At 31.3% G+C, this 21,401-nt stretch overlaps 3 protein-coding genes across 3 annotated transcripts in view; 1 reads left to right on the top strand and 2 right to left on the bottom strand.

Annotated features, from left to right (window-relative positions):
- The window catches only part of LOC111056006 (chromodomain-helicase-DNA-binding protein 1), a 65,297-nt gene extending 57,105 nt beyond the window's left edge, over positions 1-8,192 (bottom strand). Inside the window, 1 exon segment of the mRNA XM_039422014.1 lies at positions 7,761-8,192. Coding sequence (XP_039277948.1) covers positions 7,761-7,775 — 15 coding nt within the window. The 5' untranslated portion in view covers positions 7,776-8,192.
- Positions 1-21,401, top strand: part of LOC111057547 (ion transport peptide-like) — a 514,789-nt gene that overhangs the window by 277,432 nt on the left and 215,956 nt on the right. The gene's annotated exons all lie outside the window — the stretch shown is intronic.
- Positions 8,405-20,645, bottom strand: LOC111056005 (28S ribosomal protein S11, mitochondrial). Its single transcript, XM_039422020.1, has 5 exons — positions 20,491-20,645; positions 19,788-19,888; positions 19,269-19,334; positions 17,563-17,672; positions 8,405-8,441 (listed from the first exon to the last, which is right to left on the bottom strand). Exons 1-4 carry the CDS (start codon positions 20,612-20,614, stop codon positions 17,565-17,567), a joined length of 399 nt encoding a protein of 132 aa, XP_039277954.1. The 5' UTR covers positions 20,615-20,645; the 3' UTR covers positions 8,405-8,441; positions 17,563-17,564.

The following is a 21,401-nucleotide window of genomic DNA, read 5'->3' as shown; positions in this document are numbered from 1 at the left end:
CGATGAATCAAGGAGTTTAATTGAAAGAAATAATGCTGCTCACATTTATTTCCATTATACCATTATACTTTCGTAAACTCACTTTCGTATAACCAGGCCTTTATTTGACTTGTTAACCAATAATTTTTCAACTAAAGGAAACAATAATTCAAATTGACAGGGCAACTTGAATTTATGAGAATGATTTAATACCGTTGATGCCTGTAATAACAATCACATTCATTTGTAGAGTGTTGCTCCACACAAAACATTACTTGGGGACCAATAACCCACTTGCTATTTATAGTTGATTTTTGGCAACTGACACATGATTCGCAAAATAGTTTCCAGTACATCTCAACAATAAATTATGTGTAATTAAATAAAAACGTTATACATTTCAACGTTTTTGAATCATCCATCTTGGATGTTTGGGTACCTAGCCTACTATAATTCTATTCTACTATAAATTTCTTGTTGAATGTTATGTGATGCCACTTACATTATTCATATCAATTAAATTATTAAACAATAGAAACCAGGAGATTCGATTAAAAATAGAGTTTGAAAACAGAGGATTCGATTAAAAATAGAGTTTGAAAGACTCACAGTGGATAGCTTTACTAAAACCATATTGGGTATCCTTAATTTTAGAATATCTAGAAGCAATTTATAGCAGAAATTTAATCTATTCAATACATAAAAAATTCAGTGTTAAAATTTCTGTCAAATTATTATTTCATTATGCTAGAAAAATATGTCAACTATTCACAGGCCCAAACTCTATCTGTAATCTTGTCTGATTAGATCATCTTCCTAATCATGGTTTTAAACATTTGAAAGATTTCTGTTTCTCAATTATCTACAACAATATTTGACAACAAATAGTTTTTTCATTAAGTGGCTAGTTTTTTCGAGCTGCCACAGAACAGTTTTAATCATCTACAAACAAATGCAAACAGTTTGCAGATATATGATTTATTAGGTGGCGAGTTACCTGTTCTGACAATGAAACTTCTTGAAAGATAAGTTTTTGTTGTACTTATCTTCTTTGCACCGAGGAAAATTTGTATTATTCTCGATACAATGGAATTCAATCAATTTATACTATCAAATGAAATTGGAATGAACGCTTTAAGAGCAAGATTAAGAATAGCATGGCTTGGAACAAGTTTTCAAGGCCATGCGATTATGTCGTTTAATTTGTTTGAATGTCATAAATTAGATATCATCCATTTAGAACAAGATAAGTAATTTTATTTTACTAGTTCATTAACTCAAATAATGCCCTCAAAATGAAATTAACTGAAATGGTCTTCAAAAACCGAAGAGTATTTTTAAATAAATGGGACATGAACCAGAGTTATTTCAACAATTTGAATACCGTAATATGATTATTATAATGATTAACCTGTATAGCTCATAATTTTTTGACTAAATAATATTATCAATTGGATAAAAGTATAAATAGCTTTAATGACTGAGAACGGATACTAACTTAGGCTATACCGGTACAACATATTTTGTCATCTTTGTTGAAAATCAATCTGATGCCCAACCTCGCCTCAGAGCGTCACAAGATTAATTCTAAATCAATATTCCAGCTTAGGAAACAAGCCGAAATTTAGAATAGTTAATTCTTCAAGAAAATGTTCAATATATCACATTGATTGCAGACGATTCCGAGTCCCAACATCGAAATCCCCGTAGAGCAACCAATGTTTGCACCAGACTGTAGCACTATGAGAGCAGACAGGGCGAGACCTAGCCTGTCCCAACACAATGTTTTTTGTTAATTCTTCAAGAAAAGTTTTTTGTTCATTCTTCAATAGTTAATTCTTCAAGAAAACGTTCAGTATATCACATTGATTACAAACTGAATCAGTTACCATAAAAACGTCCATGACTTGAAAACTCGAAATATTGGAGACCTGAATCATCTCTGAATTTTCAAATATTTCATTTATTTAAAAAGCAAAGTAGTAGGCTGCAGTCAGTAGTTCCTCATCTTATCATGAAATTAAAGACACTTCAATTTGATTCTTTTTTCAAACCATAATATGGTTTTGAATTAGTCTGATAAAGTTCAAACATTTTTTATTGAAGTCTCAATTCAAAAATTTAGATCTTACAATAATAATTAATATTCACTTCTTTAGGTGAGTACTACATTAGTAAATCAAGTACTTGAACGAGTTGCGGCCTGCGGGGCTTTAGTTCTTATTGCGTTCATTCACTACCTCCATAAACAAAGCCATAGTGTATTCTGGTGACGTCAGCACAGGTAGGGCTCCTACACCAATAAAAATTTGTTGATTTCAGCTGATCTATATCAGCTAGTTTTTATTGGTGTAGAAGCCCTACCTGTGCTGACGTTACCATCAACCACCTGTCATGGCACTATGGCTTTGCTTATTTCATATTTTATTTGCTTAGTTCATTAGACTGGAAAAACCAGATTTATGTGGTCGTCTGGTGTCTCACTCGGTAGGCCTACACCAGCCCAAACACCATTTGTGTCCCAGCTTGCTTTACACAGACATTACCACTGTTCTAATCCTAATGTAATATGGGCCAAAGTGAGTTGAAAAATGACAGCATTGATGTAGTAGCTTTACTACAAAAAAGAATCTTCGATTCTATCGAAGGTGGGTAAGCGCTCATTAAAGTAACCTTGAATCAAGTTTGTTCACTGAAGAAAACTTTACCAATGTAAACGCCGTTCTACTTTCTCAAAATGCATTCATGGTTTTGTTCACACCACTACTACGCCTCTTGTACTGCTTGATACTCAAAACATGATCCATATCATTTTTAGGCTTCTGTAATTTCGACACACCAAGTTATAGTGCAATTAAAACATATTCCAACTCGGAAGAATATGTTGAGCAGAGAGATGGAGGGAAAACTAGTTCAGCCAATTAGTGATTAATAGTTATAGAAACAAGCGCGGTTGCCAAGTTGACAAACCAGGCTCAGTCGATGCAGTGCTTTCAAAGAGGAAACAAGGTATACTCATCATGAGGTGTTGAACACTCATCCAAGACTACAAAACGCTGTACGCTCTAGCACGGCAACATCGCGGCCGCTGTATCCCTACTTTTCTCTGCTCCGCATATCCCTCCGCGTTGGAAGATGTTCCAATTCCACTACAGTGAGGCTGAGGCTCCCTCATTTCCCCATTCTTAGTATCTAAGAGAATCGCAAGACATTACTTCTTATAGAGCTTATTAGATTATGTGACACCCCAGTTGAAATACCACGTTTAAGAGTCCTAACGGTGTCCTGAGTGAGAAAAATGAGCTGGATACCACAAACTGGTGTCCTTAGTCCAATAAGCGCCAAAACAACTCATGCCCTGCGAGACTCGATCAGACACCAAGAATGAATAAGGGGGAAGGATTAAGGGAGCGTCAGCCTCATTGATCTCTTATGCCCTCGATTGATTGATTATGTCGTTGATTGATTATGTCCTCATTGATCTCTTATCACTAAGTTTGGTCAAGACATTTGAACATAGTCAAATCAGATACGGTTTACAACTAATGCACTGGAACTATGATTACTATGACGATAGTTACTATCTATAATTCCAGTACACACTTGTAAAACGTACCCAGCTTGACCCCTTGACCATGTTCAAATCTCTTGGCCGAGCTGGGTGGAACCAAGCATCAATATAATATCAATCCTTAGGGTGGACTTACAATGGCGCCGTCCGTCCTTTTTTCTATAGTATTGATAAATAGGGAGTTTGATAAATTTATACAACATAGTTCTCGCCAGTCGCATAGAGTCGCCTCCAATATAAGTCCACACTTAAGGTAGGCGTACACTGATCTTCATCGGACGGACGGCACGCATCGGACGATTAGATTTGATGCATTGTTTTCAATTGGAGTGAGCATACCTATCCGCATCGTATAGGTATGCGCACTCCAATTGAAAACAATGCATCAAATCTAATCGTCCGATCTGTCCGATGCGTGCCGTCCGTCCAATGACGATCTGTGTGCGCCTACATTTAGAAGGAATTTGATTGATAATCAACAGACTGTGCTGAGCAGAACTCTTATATCTTGTTGAAACCAATATTATATTAATTATACATTGATAGATACAATATAATTTTCAACTATGAATGATAGGGAAATGAACAACAGGCTTAAAGCCCAAAACTGTTGATCATTGATTATCTCGCCGTCACTCGGCAGGGTTTATACTACCAGTCTCAAGTAGTGTATTACTAATACACATTTAAAAATACTTCCTTCAAAAATTGAAATAGAGGATTGTCTACCCAAAAAATATATGAGGAATTCCTTCTCTTTACTATTTGTTGGTGAGGAAATGTTTATTATAAGATAGCGGTAAACTAGCAGTATAGTTTAGTTGGAGATTAATATTTTTCTCAATGGAATAACTAATAGAGAGCTAGCAATATCTAGCACTTTTGATCAAGTTTGTAGAGTGAATATTGATGTTGTGGAACTTCTCCATGATTGAAAAGACTTGAGATATTGTCAATCAATTTTATTCTAATAAAAATTATTATATCACAGGAGGACACACGAAAGCAAGCTCCTGTGAAATATTTTTTTTATTAAAATAAAGTGAATTTTTTTGACGATATCTCAAGTCTCTTTAATATCTGGCACTTTGATTGATCAAGATCGGCCATTGGCTAAGCGCTCCTCCAGTTAGGTTGGGTCGTTCGACCCCTAGGTTAATCAACTGATCAAAACATCTATTGCTAGGTCGATTTAGTAACCACCCAACTGCTTGATTCCAACTCCAACTAGATTTGCCAATTATTTTTGAATATTGAGATGATTCATAATAGAATCTTCATAAATTATTCTTCCTAATTTTATAAATTGTTGTACTTACCTTTCTGTGAAAATAATTAATACTCCTTTGTAGTAGTGAAGATGATGAAAAGATAATATGAAGCCATTCATATTCATTACTTGAAGATGCCACCAGCACTTATTTCATGAATAATCGAAAGACTTGGTTCGGTTGATACGCAATATCAACTCTCAGTAAACTCATGTTCACTATAGGAATCTAGTTTTACGATTTTTCATTAAATAAATATGCTATTGTGACAAATTCAAGTCGTTTTATTCCAAGTCAGCATACGGTTAAACGAGAACCATTGAATATTGATGAAGTATTAATATTATTGTATTCTTTAATTTATTTAGATCCAAATTAATTAGCTTCTTTTTATTTCAGCTTCAATTGTGACCCAAAAAAAGAAGTATAACTATTATTAGCTACATTAATTTTTGTGACACAGTTAATTGTCTCAAAGAGAGGAAAAACAACTACTCTCATCTAGTAAAACAATTTTATGAACCCTGAAGGAATCTAGAGGCTTCAATGTTGTCATCAAGTTTCCATGTCATTAATATGTATCACAGAAACTAATGTTGCACAACTTACACTTCAATTTCCGCCGGCCACATAGACGATCAGACCAGACATTTACTACCTTCCTTTTTTGATAGAAGAATAATACTTTGTGCATATTTCGAAATTTTCTCTTTAGCTTTAGGTGCACCCATCTTTTCTATAATTGTCATGTGATTGTATATCCTATGCCCAGAAATGCACAGACCGTAAAGGAGGACTATTATGAATAAAGCCCTGCACATACACACACATCGATTTTTGTTCCTACATCGGTATTTTGCCGTCCTTATAAACTCTATTAGATTAAACAGTTGATTTTAAACAGATGATGTTTGACAAGTTCCGTTAAATCTGATAGAATTCAAAAAGTACAGCGAAATATCGTACGAACAAAAATCGATGTGTGTGTGTGTGTGTGTGTGTTGTGTGCGGGGCTTAACTAATCCTTCGAATCAAAACTGAATTTCAATTATTTGCAGTTGAAACTCCTGTTAATATGGAATTAAGCTATAGGTAACTATTTATGTTGCAGCTACTTTGAATTCATGTGTGATTAATTGAATTTATATTAAAAGTGGTCACTGTTTGGATCTTTCATCTAAATAGTTGTGTGTGAAAAAAACGATGACGCCATCGATCTCAAGTTTGGGTACCTAATAGATGAAGCAGGAGGTATTAGTTACCTTTATTTATTAGCTATTATTAAGTTCAGATAGTATTGAACCTGAGCATGTTCCATGGTATATTCAATCTAAAGTAAATGCTTTAGTAGGCCTATATGAATTGCTCATTGAGCATCATTGGTCCATGATAACATGATTCAAAGGTCCAATTTCAAATGAGAAAGGGATTCAAAGACTTCTAACAAACAAGAAAATTTATGATATTACTCTGTAATAAAATGAATTGATGAGGAGACTACATTTTGAAGAATTGAATGAAATTAATTGATAAGCAACACTGTATGTAATTTGATAGATGAGAATGATTAAGATTTAAAGCAATAACCAATAAAAACATTATAAACTACATGAGACTTGAAAATAATAGCCCTTATATCACGATTAAGTAGGCTATAAATAAGTAAGTTATAGGAGTTTTAAAGCCTTCTGAGCACATTTAATGAGAAAGAAGTAATACAATTGATAAGATTACTAAGAGAAAATATTTCAACAGAAGAATGGGCAATCTGTGAAGTGTTCTTCAAAGTTTGAGCTTTAAAATACCCTATCTTTGAAATTTTGTTATGAAAAAGACAATGTTAATTCAAAAGATTTTAAATTGAAGCTACCGTACTACAAAACTTTCAAATTCCTTATAACTTATAGATTTTTGGCATGTGTATAAACTTTGAGGTAGTCAAAATAAGCCTAATCTTGTTTCATTGTCAAAAGGATAGCGATCCTTTCAAGGGATTGGGCAAGGAGATATTTGCTTGAGAAATGAAAAGCTACAAAGCTAGGTAGGTATTAAATGTAACCGCTCTAGAACACCAGCTAGTTAGTCAACAAACTGTTTAGTATAATGTTATTTGAAGCAAAATTTAGACAGTTTGAACTATATTAGTTTAAACGAGTTGGTAGGTTTTTTGTGAAAAATGGAAAGCATCATCTATATTGGCATCAAATATAATACCAAAACACATAAAATGAATAAGACCAGGCACACTTCTGCACACAAATATAACCTCAAACTCTTGAAAAGAGGATCTTAGCATAAATATTAATATTTCGTTTCTCTGAGGGTTAAAAGGTTGTTTGCAATGAAATCAACAGACCAACCATTGCAAACAAAGATTCTTTGGTTCATCCATAAACTAATGAGTTCAATATAAGAAGTTCTAACCAAGCTACATGGATACAAGTCCAACTTTAAGTTGAAATAACAAAAATGGGTACCTTTTTGATTTCTATCAAATATACCTTCTCAAACAGCAAAAATGTCGATGATCACAATACAATTGAATAAACCATGGAACAAGCGTTATTTTTTTATATAAATTGTTTCCAAATATGTAAACAATTCTATTGAGAAGTAAATGCAACTGGCAGAATGTCAAGATAAACCCTTGAAGCCAAACACAAATTTAGCCCATATCCTATAGAACCAATGTATACAACAGAATAACATAATTTTACCCAAAAATTAACCAAAATACTATAAATTAATGATAATATGATAAGAAATATTAATTTGACCATAAAGTTTGGTGGTTTAGCTCAATCAAAAAACTCATCATTGCAAGCCTATTCTAGGAAAACAAATTTCAAATGGTATTTCAACAACCTGAACACATGAAAACTTTACAAAAACGTAATAATAATTTATAATAATGAGAAAAATAATGATTTTCTTCTCACCTGATGCATCGTCATGACGTGAACCAATTTTGAACAGATAGGTATTGAACGTAAAAGCACACTTTCAATTCGAACACTCTTTGAACTGGAATAATTGAATAAGTTATTACATTTTAATTTTAAATACTGGAAGTATAAAAACTTTCATATAAATAGTCAATTTCCAATAATTATTCTTGTAAGGAGGTGAAAAGAAGCCATTTTGCTGAATTCTCGTGTTCGATCGAAAGCCTACGATATGAATTCACAGAAAAATACAGTCTCTCGCACTAAAACTGTTCAATGTTAACACCAACTATTTATCAAAACAATAAATATTGTAATATATTTCAAGTATATTATTTAATTGCACGTATGAAGTTAATCTGCTCACTTAGCAGGAAAGACGTCTACGCAAAGGTCAGCCATCTTTGGTTCTCTTCTCCTACGTTCAGGCTACCCACAATGCAATGCGCTTATTACGTGACACATTTGAAAGTTGTTTTCGCTCAAAATATCGCTCGAACTAGGTTTCAAGATAGAATTCAGAATTAATGATTAATTTTATAAAAAATATAAAATACAATTTCCTTCTAGTTCAATTCTTTATTAACTGAAAAGAGAATTCACATTACAATCAGTGAAAAACCAATAATATACAAACATTGTATGGTCGGCACATCTTGATTTATCAAGTTCACACTGTAAAATAATTGAAAAACATTAATAAATACATCCAACTATTCATTAAAACTTATTTCTAATGTATAATTAATTAAAATTATCTCATAATCTTCCAATAATTCTTCAAGTTCGACTGAATGTTGAAGTTGCAAAAACCTTGCGGTAAATTTGGATGTTTTCTGTGAATGTTGGCGACCCTGGGATTCAGGCGGAGAATTCAAACTAGTAAAACGTCTACTGGAGAATCTTCTAGTCAATAATTGATTTAGTTGATTCCTAAATGCCAATATTTATATAGAAACTCAGCTTTCAGAGACTGAACTTCAAGACCTTTTCCATGACAAGTTTATGAATTATACTACAATATTTTAGAATTATTAACAATATAATTTTTTTCAATAAGGAAATTACAACATATTTTCAACTATTCATGTTTCTTTTACATCATTATTGTTTAGTTATTGCAATGAGAGTGCTATGAATAACAGTACACTATTATGGTATCAAAGATAAAACAGCAAATTAGAAATATGATCCCGGGCCTTCGAGAAAAGTCGAATTTGTTCACGAATTGTACAATAAAATTAGCTTAAAGCAACTGGGAACTGTTCTAGGATCGTCAAATTGTAGACAATATTCTTTGATAAGGAGTGTTTAAACGTTCTTCGTTTGATAAATTCAATCTAATATAATTCAAAGTATTACATATGAATAATACAAAAAATATATAATAATAAACTCAAGAGACTAAACCCATCTAAGTTAGGATGAATAACATCTAACATAGGTACCGTAATTGAAAAAGGATCTTAAAAATAGGTAGCTCTTGAACAGCACTGAGTAATTAAAGTCAAGAGAGAATTTAAAACCATTATATAAACGTAATCTTTTTTAACCTAACGTTTACTCTTCCCTTTAACAAGAGGGGAAAAGATTACGACTTTCAAATCCTTCAATTCCCTAAAAACACGCAGGAAGAGTGTTAAACCTATGCTTTTTTATTTCATCGTTTGTATGTGATGGAATTTCCTACTACTATTTTATAGTAATCGATAAAATAATCATATTCAGCCTACATCTCGAATATAAAATATTGGATTGACAATTTAGTTTAAAAATTAAATAATTATTAATAGTTAGCCTACAATTGAAAATCAAGTAAATGTCGCTTAATATCATAATTAATAGAAGATTTGAAGCTGCCCTCAAGTAGTAGTCGTCGTCATAATTCCATGTCCTAAGTCAAGAATTTCAAATACATAATACACTGTTACTATAGCTGCGTGTATAGACGGGAAAAGTAGAGAAGACAAGTAGTTACTGGCGTCCAGTGCTTTTCTTTACGCCCCTTTCCATTAAATTCCATTTACCAAAAATTTTTCATATGGAAATTGATTGAAAGTAGTAGTGTAATAAAAAACACTGACTGCCAGTAACGTGCCGTTTCTGCTATCCTTGTCTATTCAGCTGCTTGTAATTTTTTAGGCATGTATAATCTCTATACATTTGTAAAATAAATACATATAATAAATTATCTTTCAATTTCACATAAGATGGATGGTCAATAAAAATATTATTCATCAATCAAATTCAAGGTTTAACAATGCAATTATAAAAATAACTAGTTCATAGCTCATTATGGAGTAACAAAAATTGCAATCAAACAAAATTATGATATAAACATAATATAAACTATCAAGTTCTTCATAGACTATCGAAAGGGATGACATATCTTGACTTAATTTTGAAACCATAAAATTAATCATTTGAAATATTCTTATTCGAAACAAGTTAAAAATATAATGTATAATACTGAACTCACTTATATTATTTACAGTACACAAATCCTATATTATTTACAGTACACGTGCAGTAGTTAATAATGCAATTAATGATTCTTGATATTTTTCAACATTTCAAAGAAATTGACGTTCATACTATCAAATTTGTTGATTGAAATGCTATTCAATTTGATACAGATATTAAATTATCAGATAGATATAAAATTTGATTTAATAGAAAAAGCGAGCCTGATAATATATTTCATCTTTATTTGAATTTTATAATAAATTTATTTAAAAGAGAAAATTTTAGAATTAATTTTTATATAAAAAAAATTTTACCAAGTTTTTATTTTAAGTTATTTATTAAGTTGATATTTGATTTGATACAAGATTAATCAATTAAATTAATTAAACATACAAATAATTTAGATTATAGATGGAAACTTGCAAAAGTCAAGCATAGTGTTAAGTTTTTAAAACAATGTAATTCAGTTAATCAGTTTTTAGATGTAATAAAAGTTCAATTATCTTGTTTTGAAAAACGAATTTTAAATTAGAATTCAAACTAAAATACAAATTTATAAAAAGTCAAGATTTCTTAAGATTGATAGGTTAATGGAGTATTCCTCATTTATTGCATATAAATATTTCTTCAAAATGTTGTCAAAGTTTCTAATCTATAATCAGATATCAATAAGGGTCATCAACAGAATAAGTAACTTTCATTTGGTATTTACACTGAAGGTATAGGCTAACAAAGATGAAATTGACATCGATATAGATTAACCAGTAAGTAGTAAATTAATAAGTCACAGAATACGAAACAGAAATATGTCACAAATGTTATTCATAATTATATAAGAATTCAGCAACAGCAAAATCATAAACCACACACACAATACGTCAAGGTTTATGAAATCATCATTGTTAATAGGATTATGATTGACTCATGTGTAAAAAATTCAAGTTTTTTCAACTGTTAGTATTGAACTCTCTTGAGACTTCGTAAGAGTTCTGGATGGTTTCAAGTTAATCAAAGTTCAATAAAAATAATTTAACATTTTCAAATACATTGGTATAGACATTATCCAAGATTTGAAATCCTGCGTTTTTCTGATGGAAAAGATATACATTAAATGGAATTCTAGGAAATACTGTAAAATAAACGTCTCATCGACAATTGTATAAAATTGGGAATAAAGATTTGAATATAGTATAACCAATAATACCATAAATAAAAACCATAAAAATGAAATAAAACCATAATTTCAAGTAAGAAAATAGATATTCATTCACATAGTGATAGGTGACATTGAACATAATGTAGATTGAGTTATGAATTCCACCTAATATTTCACAACTGCAAACACACCCAGAAGTCCATAGAAAAGATTTTGATAAAGGGGGTTTGGAGGAGGTTGGTGAGTAGATGCAGGAGTTCTGTAAATTCTGTAGATGGAGAAATTCTCCTTCTTTAATTAAGAATAAATTAACTGTATTGAAACAAATTGATAAGACTACTAGTTAAGTTCAAGTCATTTGAAAGGCTTCTAAAAATTGATCTGAAGGCTTTCGTAATGGTGTGCAACATCTTAATGACAACAGCATCTATCGAATTTTTGCAGACACAGTATTTTTTTATTGTAAATTTTCCTCATTAGGAATGCCTTCAGACAGATCAATAATATGTGGGATGGATCTATAGAACTACAGTTAAGAATTCAGAATCCATGATGTATTATTATTATTAATGATATAAAAAATACATCTTTATCATGAAATGACACAGAAAATAAAATCATAATGGCTGTTTCGAGTTTTACCAGCGAATTTTCAAAGTGAATTTAAAACAGACAAGAAATAACTTATTGATCATGATCATGCAAGAATTCAAGAACATGATCATGAATCATGCAATAATTCAAGAACTTAAATTGATAATCAATAATATTAAGTAGAGAAAATTTTGTTTCAATTCGATAAGTAATTCAACTGAATTTAATCAAAGCTGTAGCCAAATTGATCATCAATAACAGTAAGTAGAGAAAATTTAGTTTCAATTCGATAAATAATTCAACTGAATTTAATCAAAGCTGTAACCATATCGATTAATTATTGACGATCATATAAAGAGAAAGTTTTAACAATCAGTGAACAATGCATTTTTCATGTTTATGTTTATTATAAATATAATATTATTATGGTTTTGAAGCAATTTTTTGTTCCTGAAATCTCAAATTATGAACTAGAAAGAGAATCTTATTCATTCAAATAAAACTGAATTATACTATTACAATACTCAATTTTCTTCGTTAACTTAAATTTTGAATAATACATCTACTGAATATTCAGAATAAGATTGATTTACTTGAAAGTCTTATTCAATCCGGCAATATCATACAAAATGGGCCAAGAGCTGCTTTGCAGAATATTTTTTTTAGCTTTCGAAATTTTTTTTTTTCAATAGTCTATTTTACAATCTTGGAATGATTCATCAAGAATTTTACAATATTTCTTATATGAAAACAGCATACCCCCAATTGATTGAATGATGAAAATCAATAATATTGAACTCAGAATTAATAATATAATATTTTCATTGAAAGTCAATGGGATTCTATGAACGAACTCACGAATTCAACTGTACTAAACATTCACTAAAAGTCACTTTAATTACACCTCAATCAATTTTCAGTGTAGCTGTCAAGATGATGTGGAATATGTCCATATTGAATGGAAACTACTTGGAATGGTCACAACCACTGATCTATCAAGATATTTTGAAATGGGCTACTAGTTTATGTTTTTATATAATATCAAACTCTATTCAACTCAAATTAACTAGAGATTATGATGAAGGTATAACAACCAAAATTATTGGCAATCTCCATTATCAATAACTCGAAAAATCAAGTTAACTAGAGATGATAAAGGTGTAACAACAGAAACTAGTAGCTCAATAGATCTCAATAAATCAATGGTTGTAACAATTCTTCAAGTGTAATAATTTCATTTCTCACCTGATTTTTTAAATTGGAGAAAAATATAAATTTCAGTTATGACTTGAAAACTCAAGTATATGCTCAACTCGAGTATTATTTTTTATGAAGGAATTATTAAATGCCTGGATGAAAACTTATAGATAGGCAGAATGTTGGTGTCAAACTGTCAAACACTATAAAATATGGCTATGGCCCATTTTGTATACGCTGGCAAATCAAAATATCATATAAATTCAATTTTATGATTCAATATTATTATTAAAAAAAAAAAAAAATCAAAAACAGATTAAGAAAGTCTTGTTTGAATAATGTATCAATTATTGATTTTTAAATATTCACGGAAACACTATCAAGTTTTTTGTATTAGTATGAATACAGTAGAAGTATTTCAACATTTTTACAGTTGAAAGATTAGCCCTTGCATGTTTTTCCGCAAAATAATGCACTACAGGAATCAAAATTGTTGAACAAATCATACCTATATTCAATTGATATTATATGATTTATATTCAGTGTTTATCAAGTCAATAGTATTGAAAATTGAATTAAAAATTTGAGATAACAATACAAAATCCAGTGTTACGTTAAAAAGTAACAATAGAACGTTCTTTTTAATAAATGACAACATATTTTAATGTCAGGATTGAAAAATGAAAAAATACAAGCATGAAATTTAAACAAATCTAGTTAATTGATTAAATAAATCATAAATATGATTAGTATCAGACAGTTTTGAAAAATATTCAGAAAAGTGGATTTCTTGGAATTTGCTTCATTTGCAAGAGAGCTTCTTTCAAATACCAAGTAGATTTCCGAGAAAATACAAGAGATACGTAAAAATTTGAAGATATAATTATTGAATCATTCAATTTCCATGCAATGCGATTGAAAAGTGAAATAGCCAAAATGCCATAGCATTAACCAAAAAATCCAGATCAAGAAATTCAATTTTAATAGCTACTTTTCGCTTTTCATTGAATTACTGCTTAGTATAATTGAAACTATGGTATCATTCCAATGATACAATCTGATTCCATCTATATATTTGTTTTAGAATATTCATAATTTGAATAAATAAAATAGATTCATGAAGCAGATAACATTTGCAAGCATCAATAAAAATGAGGAATACTACAACAAAAATTTCAAGAGAGACCCTCCACAAAATTAAATGAGGGTAGAAATTGAAAACACATTTATTTCACATGTTAAAGCAAAGCATTAAATTAGTATTCCTGAAAATATAAACGAATATTGCAATAATAGCTTGAATTCATAAATTATAACTCTGTGAGGCCATCAATCCTTTAAATGATGCAATGCATTTCTGCAAGGCATTTTGGCTCTTTCACCTTGATAATAGCCTACTAGATAATGGAGAGAGTAGCTATATCATAATAAATTATTTCAACTGTTGCAATCACGCTACGTCGAAAGCTGATTCCTGGATAATTTCAAATTTCCCTCATTCAACAATTGAGACAAAGCAATTCAAGATCACGTAATAATGAATTTCAATCGTGAATGACTCATTGTTTATTATATTGGGAAGCTTCACAGACAGGAGGTTAGCTGCCATCAAGTCCTGCTAAGCCCCATCAATTGAATTCAGATAATAAATTATTCAATATGTTGCTGAACTTAACGTAAATACTAATTTGAAAAAATCTAAACAGAACAAGTCCAAAATCTATACATGGAAGTACAGACTATAAACTACTTCAGAGTGGCTGATTAAAGTAACACTTTAATAAACATTCTACGAAAACTGAATTTATTTAATTTCATATTACAGAAAAACGTTTTGAAGCAATTTCATAAACGTTGCATATAATTTTCTCTCAACTTGATAAAAACGCAGGTATGCAGTCCATTTCTACATCAGTCCATTAAACAATTGTTTAGTATTTCTGTCTCACTCTGAATTCAATTGAAATGACTCGACAACTAAAAACGGTATCAAGACAGACAGGCTTTCATTAATACTGTTAAGACACAATATGTATCACAGGCCCTTCATGTATCAAAAACGGATTCTTTCATCTTCAGACTGAAGCAGGGAATATAGATAGCATCGCTAATGATACTTCCAAACACTATTTGGACTCCAAATTGAACTTTCACGTACAATTGAACACATTGAACTGCAGTAATATAACTACATAGATAAACGGAAAAGTTTGTCACGACTAACTATAACTAATATTTTTATTTATTTATTCATTCATTTACTGTACAAAATACTAATCATAATATAATTAATGAAATTGAAAGGAAAAATAGGCTGAGCCTGTACCATTTCTCTCCAAAAATTTTGATAAAAAGTTAATATTGTCCAAAGTTTAAGGTTATGATATCACACACTGCTTCGTCACTTGATTTTTGATCCAGGAATAATGATTTGAAGATCTTGAATTTTGAAGGTTGACATAATACTTAAAATGAATCACAGAATGTATCACAATGAATAAAAAACTTCAGAAGTATTGCACTTATTTGAAAAATTTGAATACAAAATCACAAACCTACTCACTATTGAAATATATTCAATCATATTTCAATCGGTAACTTAATCAGGAATCTAATTCTGATTATTCTAGTCTTGTTCAAGGCATAGAAATTCACTTCAAATTGTCAGCATTTGTTGAATGGGAAGGATAGGTGTTATACTATAAGGAATGCTGACAGTTTGAAGTGAATCTCTCTCAAATTTAAAAGGAGTGGAAGTAAATGAAATTAGAATAATATTTACACTGTGCTTCCGTCAATTCTATTTTTGCATAATTTCTGACAATTGCCAATAGGTAAATTTGTATGACTTTTAATGGTGGAAAGACCCGTACAGATAATTCCACCATCCTATAGTGAGGTCCACGTTATAATGGCAGTGAAGAAAGATAGGAGAAAAACGTTGCCAAGTCTCTCCATTTTGCCACTGAGTGTACACAGCTGTTACTCAATTCATCCCATTAAATTTGATCTAAAAATAATCAATTTAATGTCAAGTTTATCAAGAATATATCTTTTTCATAATTTGATTCAAAAATTTGCTTTCGTAACTGAGATTGGATTTTTATTTTTATACAAGCCTGAAATGGCAGCTAATTTAAAAAGCTGGGATGCAACAATCTGAATTTCAAAACAACAGAAATTAAGTTTTCTGGTAGGTAATCTATTCGAATTTCTTTTAAAAATAATATAAAAATAGAAATCCTATTCAAAATAAGTAATCTCAATGAAAATAATTCTGAAATAACCTTTCAATATTATTTCATACCGGTACTAGTAGGTTTAACCTATACGTGTAAACTCACTGAAGCGTGGATGAAGTCTAGGATGGTTAGTTATCAACTTTTAAAATGTCGTTTCAGGTATTTTAATTTGTGTTCTCATACGGTAATGTTTGAAAATTATTTCAATGTTTCAAAAATACATTTTAAATCAATTATACGACTTGTGTACTCAAGTATTGTGATAGAATTAAGAAAAAAATGGCGGCTGAGAATTGTTTGTTTACTTTTGTACAGTCACTGTCAAAAGTAGTAAAAAAATTTGATGGCAAACCGACAACATTGCAAAGCTAGAGAGAGATAGCGCTATCTGTTTTGTTGTATGATAGAAAAGGACAGCAACAGTATTGTCAATCGCACACTGCCATTATAACGTGGACCTCACTATAGCCGCTTGTACCATGTAAGGTGGCCACTTACGGTAGGACACATGCATGATACTCATGTCGTCATACAATGTTGAGTCATCACAGCGAAAGGCTTTGAGCAAAGTTTTTAAGGTTAGGTTTTTGTATCTCCGATCTCTTATTTTTCTTCGCTGCTCTATTTGAAGTTTCTATTTGTAATTTTCCAGTGGTTTACATTTATTTTTTATCTTATGTTGGAAGCCTCTCGCTGATGACAAACCATGCATGTCCTATCGTTAGTGGTCAGCCTGAGTGATATGGTCCTACAAAGTCAAACATTTTATCGTGATCTCAAATCAAGTGACCGAATGAATTGTCAAAAATTCTATTGATTCAAGGTATTTGAGAAGGATCGAAGATCCACTCCACGTGTCTCTTCACACCAAGTTATGCGAGGCTAGAAATACGTCTTCAAGACGTATCAGTTCTATCTCTCAATGTTAAATCAACGCTACGCAAGTGAAATGGACGTATTGATTAACATTGGGAGATAGGAAGGCTACGTCTTCCGAACACGTACTTCTAGCTACGCGTAGCTAGGTGTGAGGAGACCTAAAGGCTTTGAATAAAGAAGCAATTGTCCCAGTTGGTACGGTATAGTATTTATTTTGTAAAACAGTAACAACTAGAATAATGTACAAAAGTAGACTACATACGTTCAGAGAGACCGGGGCCTGGGTGGTCGGGGCGGGTTGAACGAGACAGGCGTTGTGTCCGACACTGAAATGATGTTCAGGCCACCCAGCTGCAGTCCTTTAATGGCCGACTGTTGCAAAAACAAACAAAAAACATCACTTACAGTTTTATCAGAAATTAATAGAAGTGAAAGCGTAAGTTATCTGAGAGGTGACATGGAAGGGAAGATTACAAGAGGGTGAAACATGAAGCTAAAAAATATTTTTTTATGAGAACAAATAAAAAAAATCAAGAGATTTTTGAAACAGACGAGAAATCAAGGCGAACATTACAAGAGTGAAAAACATAGAGCTCAAAAAAAATTATTCATAACAAATTAATCTTTTCATCTTTAATGACAAAGCTGTTAAAACAGTGGAATACTACTCAATTATTGGCATATAGATAACCTGACACGCACGAATGAACGATAAAAAATGGAAAATAATTTTCAAGAGAACAGATAAAGAATGCGAGACATCAAGACAAAGGATGATAGATTGCTAGAGGCCGCGAGATAGAACATGAGCCTTCGACTCCTACCACATGACTCTGATTTTTTTAGGGCGAGATAGAGTGGTCAGTAAGTTTTTGGCAGCCGGTATCCTCACTTCAAACATTCACTAAACTAGCCGTTTAATGCAGAGTGAGAGGGGAAGATGTGTAAGAGACATTTTGAATTTGAGAAATTTCTTTTGACATTTTGTGTCGCCGTCTGAATGCAGAGTGAGAGAGGAAGATGTGTGAGGGAGACATTCCACCCCTACATCCCTACCACGCCAGACACTCGTTCACGGTTTAAGGGGTTGAGACACATGTTATCTCGCGGACTCTAACACGCGCATATATAGCCGCCAAATTTTGGCCTCATTCTTTATCAAATAGCAAATGATTTGTGATAATTATTCCAATGTGGGAAAAGTCAAGAATTGTGAAATCATTTGAAATAGCTCAATTCACAGATTGAAATGTAAAGAATCGTAAACTTAGAACCAGTCACGTGTATTTCGTGCAATTAGACCTAGCGGCAATACTAGCCAAGTAAATACTCAACTTGAAAATGGCATTAGTAGCCGAAACATGTAGTGACAAAATAATTTATAAGGGTACTCAGATTAATATTTTTATTTATAGCCAAGTAAATTTTTTTCCCCAAAATCCAGGCTCTAACTCAACTTACCAACTAAATTATTTTATTCAATTTTCATTAAAAAATATTATATTTTGATTGATTTAATTGTATAGAGTTCATTTGGATTACCATACTTATTCATTCGTAGGTTTACATAAGGGAACCAACTGTCCGAGAAAGTCACGTGGCATTAGTTTTTATTGCGTTAATAATACTAGGAACACCATATTTTGGCGGCCGGGTGGTGTTTTACTTGGGTCGCCAGCCCAGCTACCGCTGGGACACCAGCATTGGTGTTTCAGCTTGCTTTCCACACGGACACCACTGGTGTTCCACTGAATATGTAGCCTGGTGTCTTAATGTTACAATGTCTACCCATTATATTCAACCTACCAATAATTTAGAGCAATACTTCAACCTCAGCCCTTTCATATCATACACGATATTATTGATAACTGAATCATTATAATATTTTCATCATTATACGAAAGTAGAGAAACTTTAAAATATTTTGATAAAAATTCATGAGTTTGAAAATAAGGAAATATTGATTACCATTCTTCCAGGTCCTGTTCCTCTGACGACTACCCTCACTGTTTTGACTCCTTTTCCCAATACAAGCTGTAAATAAAAAGATAAATTTGTTTTTCACTGGAATTACACAAGTATCTTACTTGTCTAACTATAATACTTTTGCATGAAAAAAAAATGACTCAGTATAAGATTATAATTTTCTAAATCCAAGGCCCAGTTGCACATACGTTTATTATATTCAACCGTTGATTAGGCTAAATACGACTTCCGCTTTTCTCATTAGTTTTTGTGGTATTGGATAACGTCATTTAATAATTATTTAATTTAAAAGACGTGTGTGCAACCGGGAGTTACTTTCATAGTAATTACTGTAATTTCAGCTAGATAGAAATTTAATTCAAAATCAATTTCTGTATCCGGTTCAACTTCATGATCATTTCTGAATTAAAACCAAATATAATAATCGAAAGAGTTAAAAGCATGACGAATGCCTAGAAATATCAGCATTAATAAAATGAATTAATATGGTTTTGAACTTACAGAGCTAAATGTCAATGCTGTAGCTTGAGCAGCTACATTGGTGCCTTTTCTGGTGTTTTTGAACCCTTCAACGCCACACGATCGGATGATTTTTGGCATACCTGGAACCAAAAAGACCACGTTAAATACAAATTTCAACATAAACTGGATAGCTTAAAGCTTCAAAAATAAATTGAGACAAATATTTGTAAGTAATGAATATTGTTCTTAATTTCATTACTTGAATTTACCATGAAAGTATTAATGTCAATGCTAACAGTATGCTGTTGTATCTTTTTTTGGAAAAGAAGGCGATAAAATAGTTTACAAAAAGAAAAAAGCTGGACTAATTTATTGTGAAAATAATAATAATAATAATATTCTTGAATCTCAGTAAACGATAGTGTTTCAAAATAGCCTACGTATTGAGTTTTCAACTTGAAAGATTAACTTCAAGTGAAGAGTTTATTAAGATGAGATAAGGTATGATTTGATAAGGATGAGCTATAGAGGATGGAGAGGATTTATCATGGATAGAAGTGTTTGGAGAAATGTTGTGGAGGAGGCTCAAGCCCACAATGGCTGTAGAGCTATAGAAAAGAAAGAGTTTATTGGCATCATTAATATAAACTGATGTATCCTATTTCATATAAAAATCCTACAACATAACAATATTACATAATTATAAAATGTCTCTTAATTCAGTTTAGACCTAGACACTTACCAGTTTTTGGATCAGTCAAAGTCATTATTGTGTTGTTGCGTGATGAGCGAATATTGCAAATAGGAACCTCTTTGAATGGGATTCCGTTGAACAATGTGTTAGGTGTATCTTCATTAGGAAACATATCATCTCGACTGAAAAAATAAATTAAAAAGTAATTAGTTTGCAAGATTTTTTTTTGATTCCACTTACTGGTTTAATTGATATAAAGAAAGCTTTATATGATATTTGATATTTAAGAATATAAAATTATTGAGAGATGAAACTAGCTTATGTCAGGTTAGGTTAGGGCATTTACGATACCACAATTCCAATCTAAGTTAAGATATTTATATAGAAAATAATGTTCGGTTATTTGAAAGGAGCGTCATCCATACTTTGTCAGTATATAGAATTTCAGTGATATGCTACCATGTATTCCAGATTCGATGAGTTCCTAGTTGATCAAGTTATATATTGATACATGTAAGATAATAATGTCACATAACAATTTACCACTAAGTTACTCGAAGATCAAGAATTACATAGCCTACTCTAAACGCAACTCAACTGTATACTCAAATTTATATTTCATTCAAAGTGGAGAAATGAAATTTTAAAAAAGCCTTGAGTTATTTTTGACGATGACCTAAATAATGTAGTACCTACGACCTACCAAAGAGAAATAACTTTAATGAGCATATTAAATTAAACCTAGGTTTAAAGATGAGAAACATGTAGCCTAATTTCCAAAATTGAAATTCATCAACAAAAACAAGACAATAAGGAAAAAAAAAAAATTGATTAATAATGTTTGATGGATAGAAATATAAAAAGCCTACAAACTCTTTGACTATCAACAGCGCCTCAGGTGGGAGAATCCAACATTTTCATGTGGCGGGGTAAATTCAAATACTTGACAACCTCATAAA

The sequence above is a fragment of the Nilaparvata lugens genome, chromosome 2 (assembly GCF_014356525.2).
Source record: "Nilaparvata lugens isolate BPH chromosome 2, ASM1435652v1, whole genome shotgun sequence".
In the NCBI taxonomy this organism is placed as follows: Eukaryota; Metazoa; Arthropoda; class Insecta; order Hemiptera; family Delphacidae; genus Nilaparvata; species Nilaparvata lugens.
This window is presented reverse-complemented; position numbering and strand designations above follow the sequence as displayed.

What these genes read in the sequence shown, in the direction of transcription:
- LOC111056005 (XM_039422020.1), bottom strand. Translation starts at nt 20,614, where the DNA reads ATGTTTCCTAATGAAGATACACCTAACACATTGTTCAACGGAATCCCA. An exon ending in TTTGACTGATCCAAAAACTG is followed by an intron (nt 19,889 to 20,490) that starts GTAAGTGTCTAG and finishes TTTTGGTTCCAG; the next exon opens with GTATGCCAAAAATCATCCGA. An exon ending in GAACAGGACCTGGAAGAATG is followed by an intron (nt 17,673 to 19,268) that starts GTAATCAATATT and finishes TTTTTGCAACAG; the next exon opens with TCGGCCATTAAAGGACTGCA.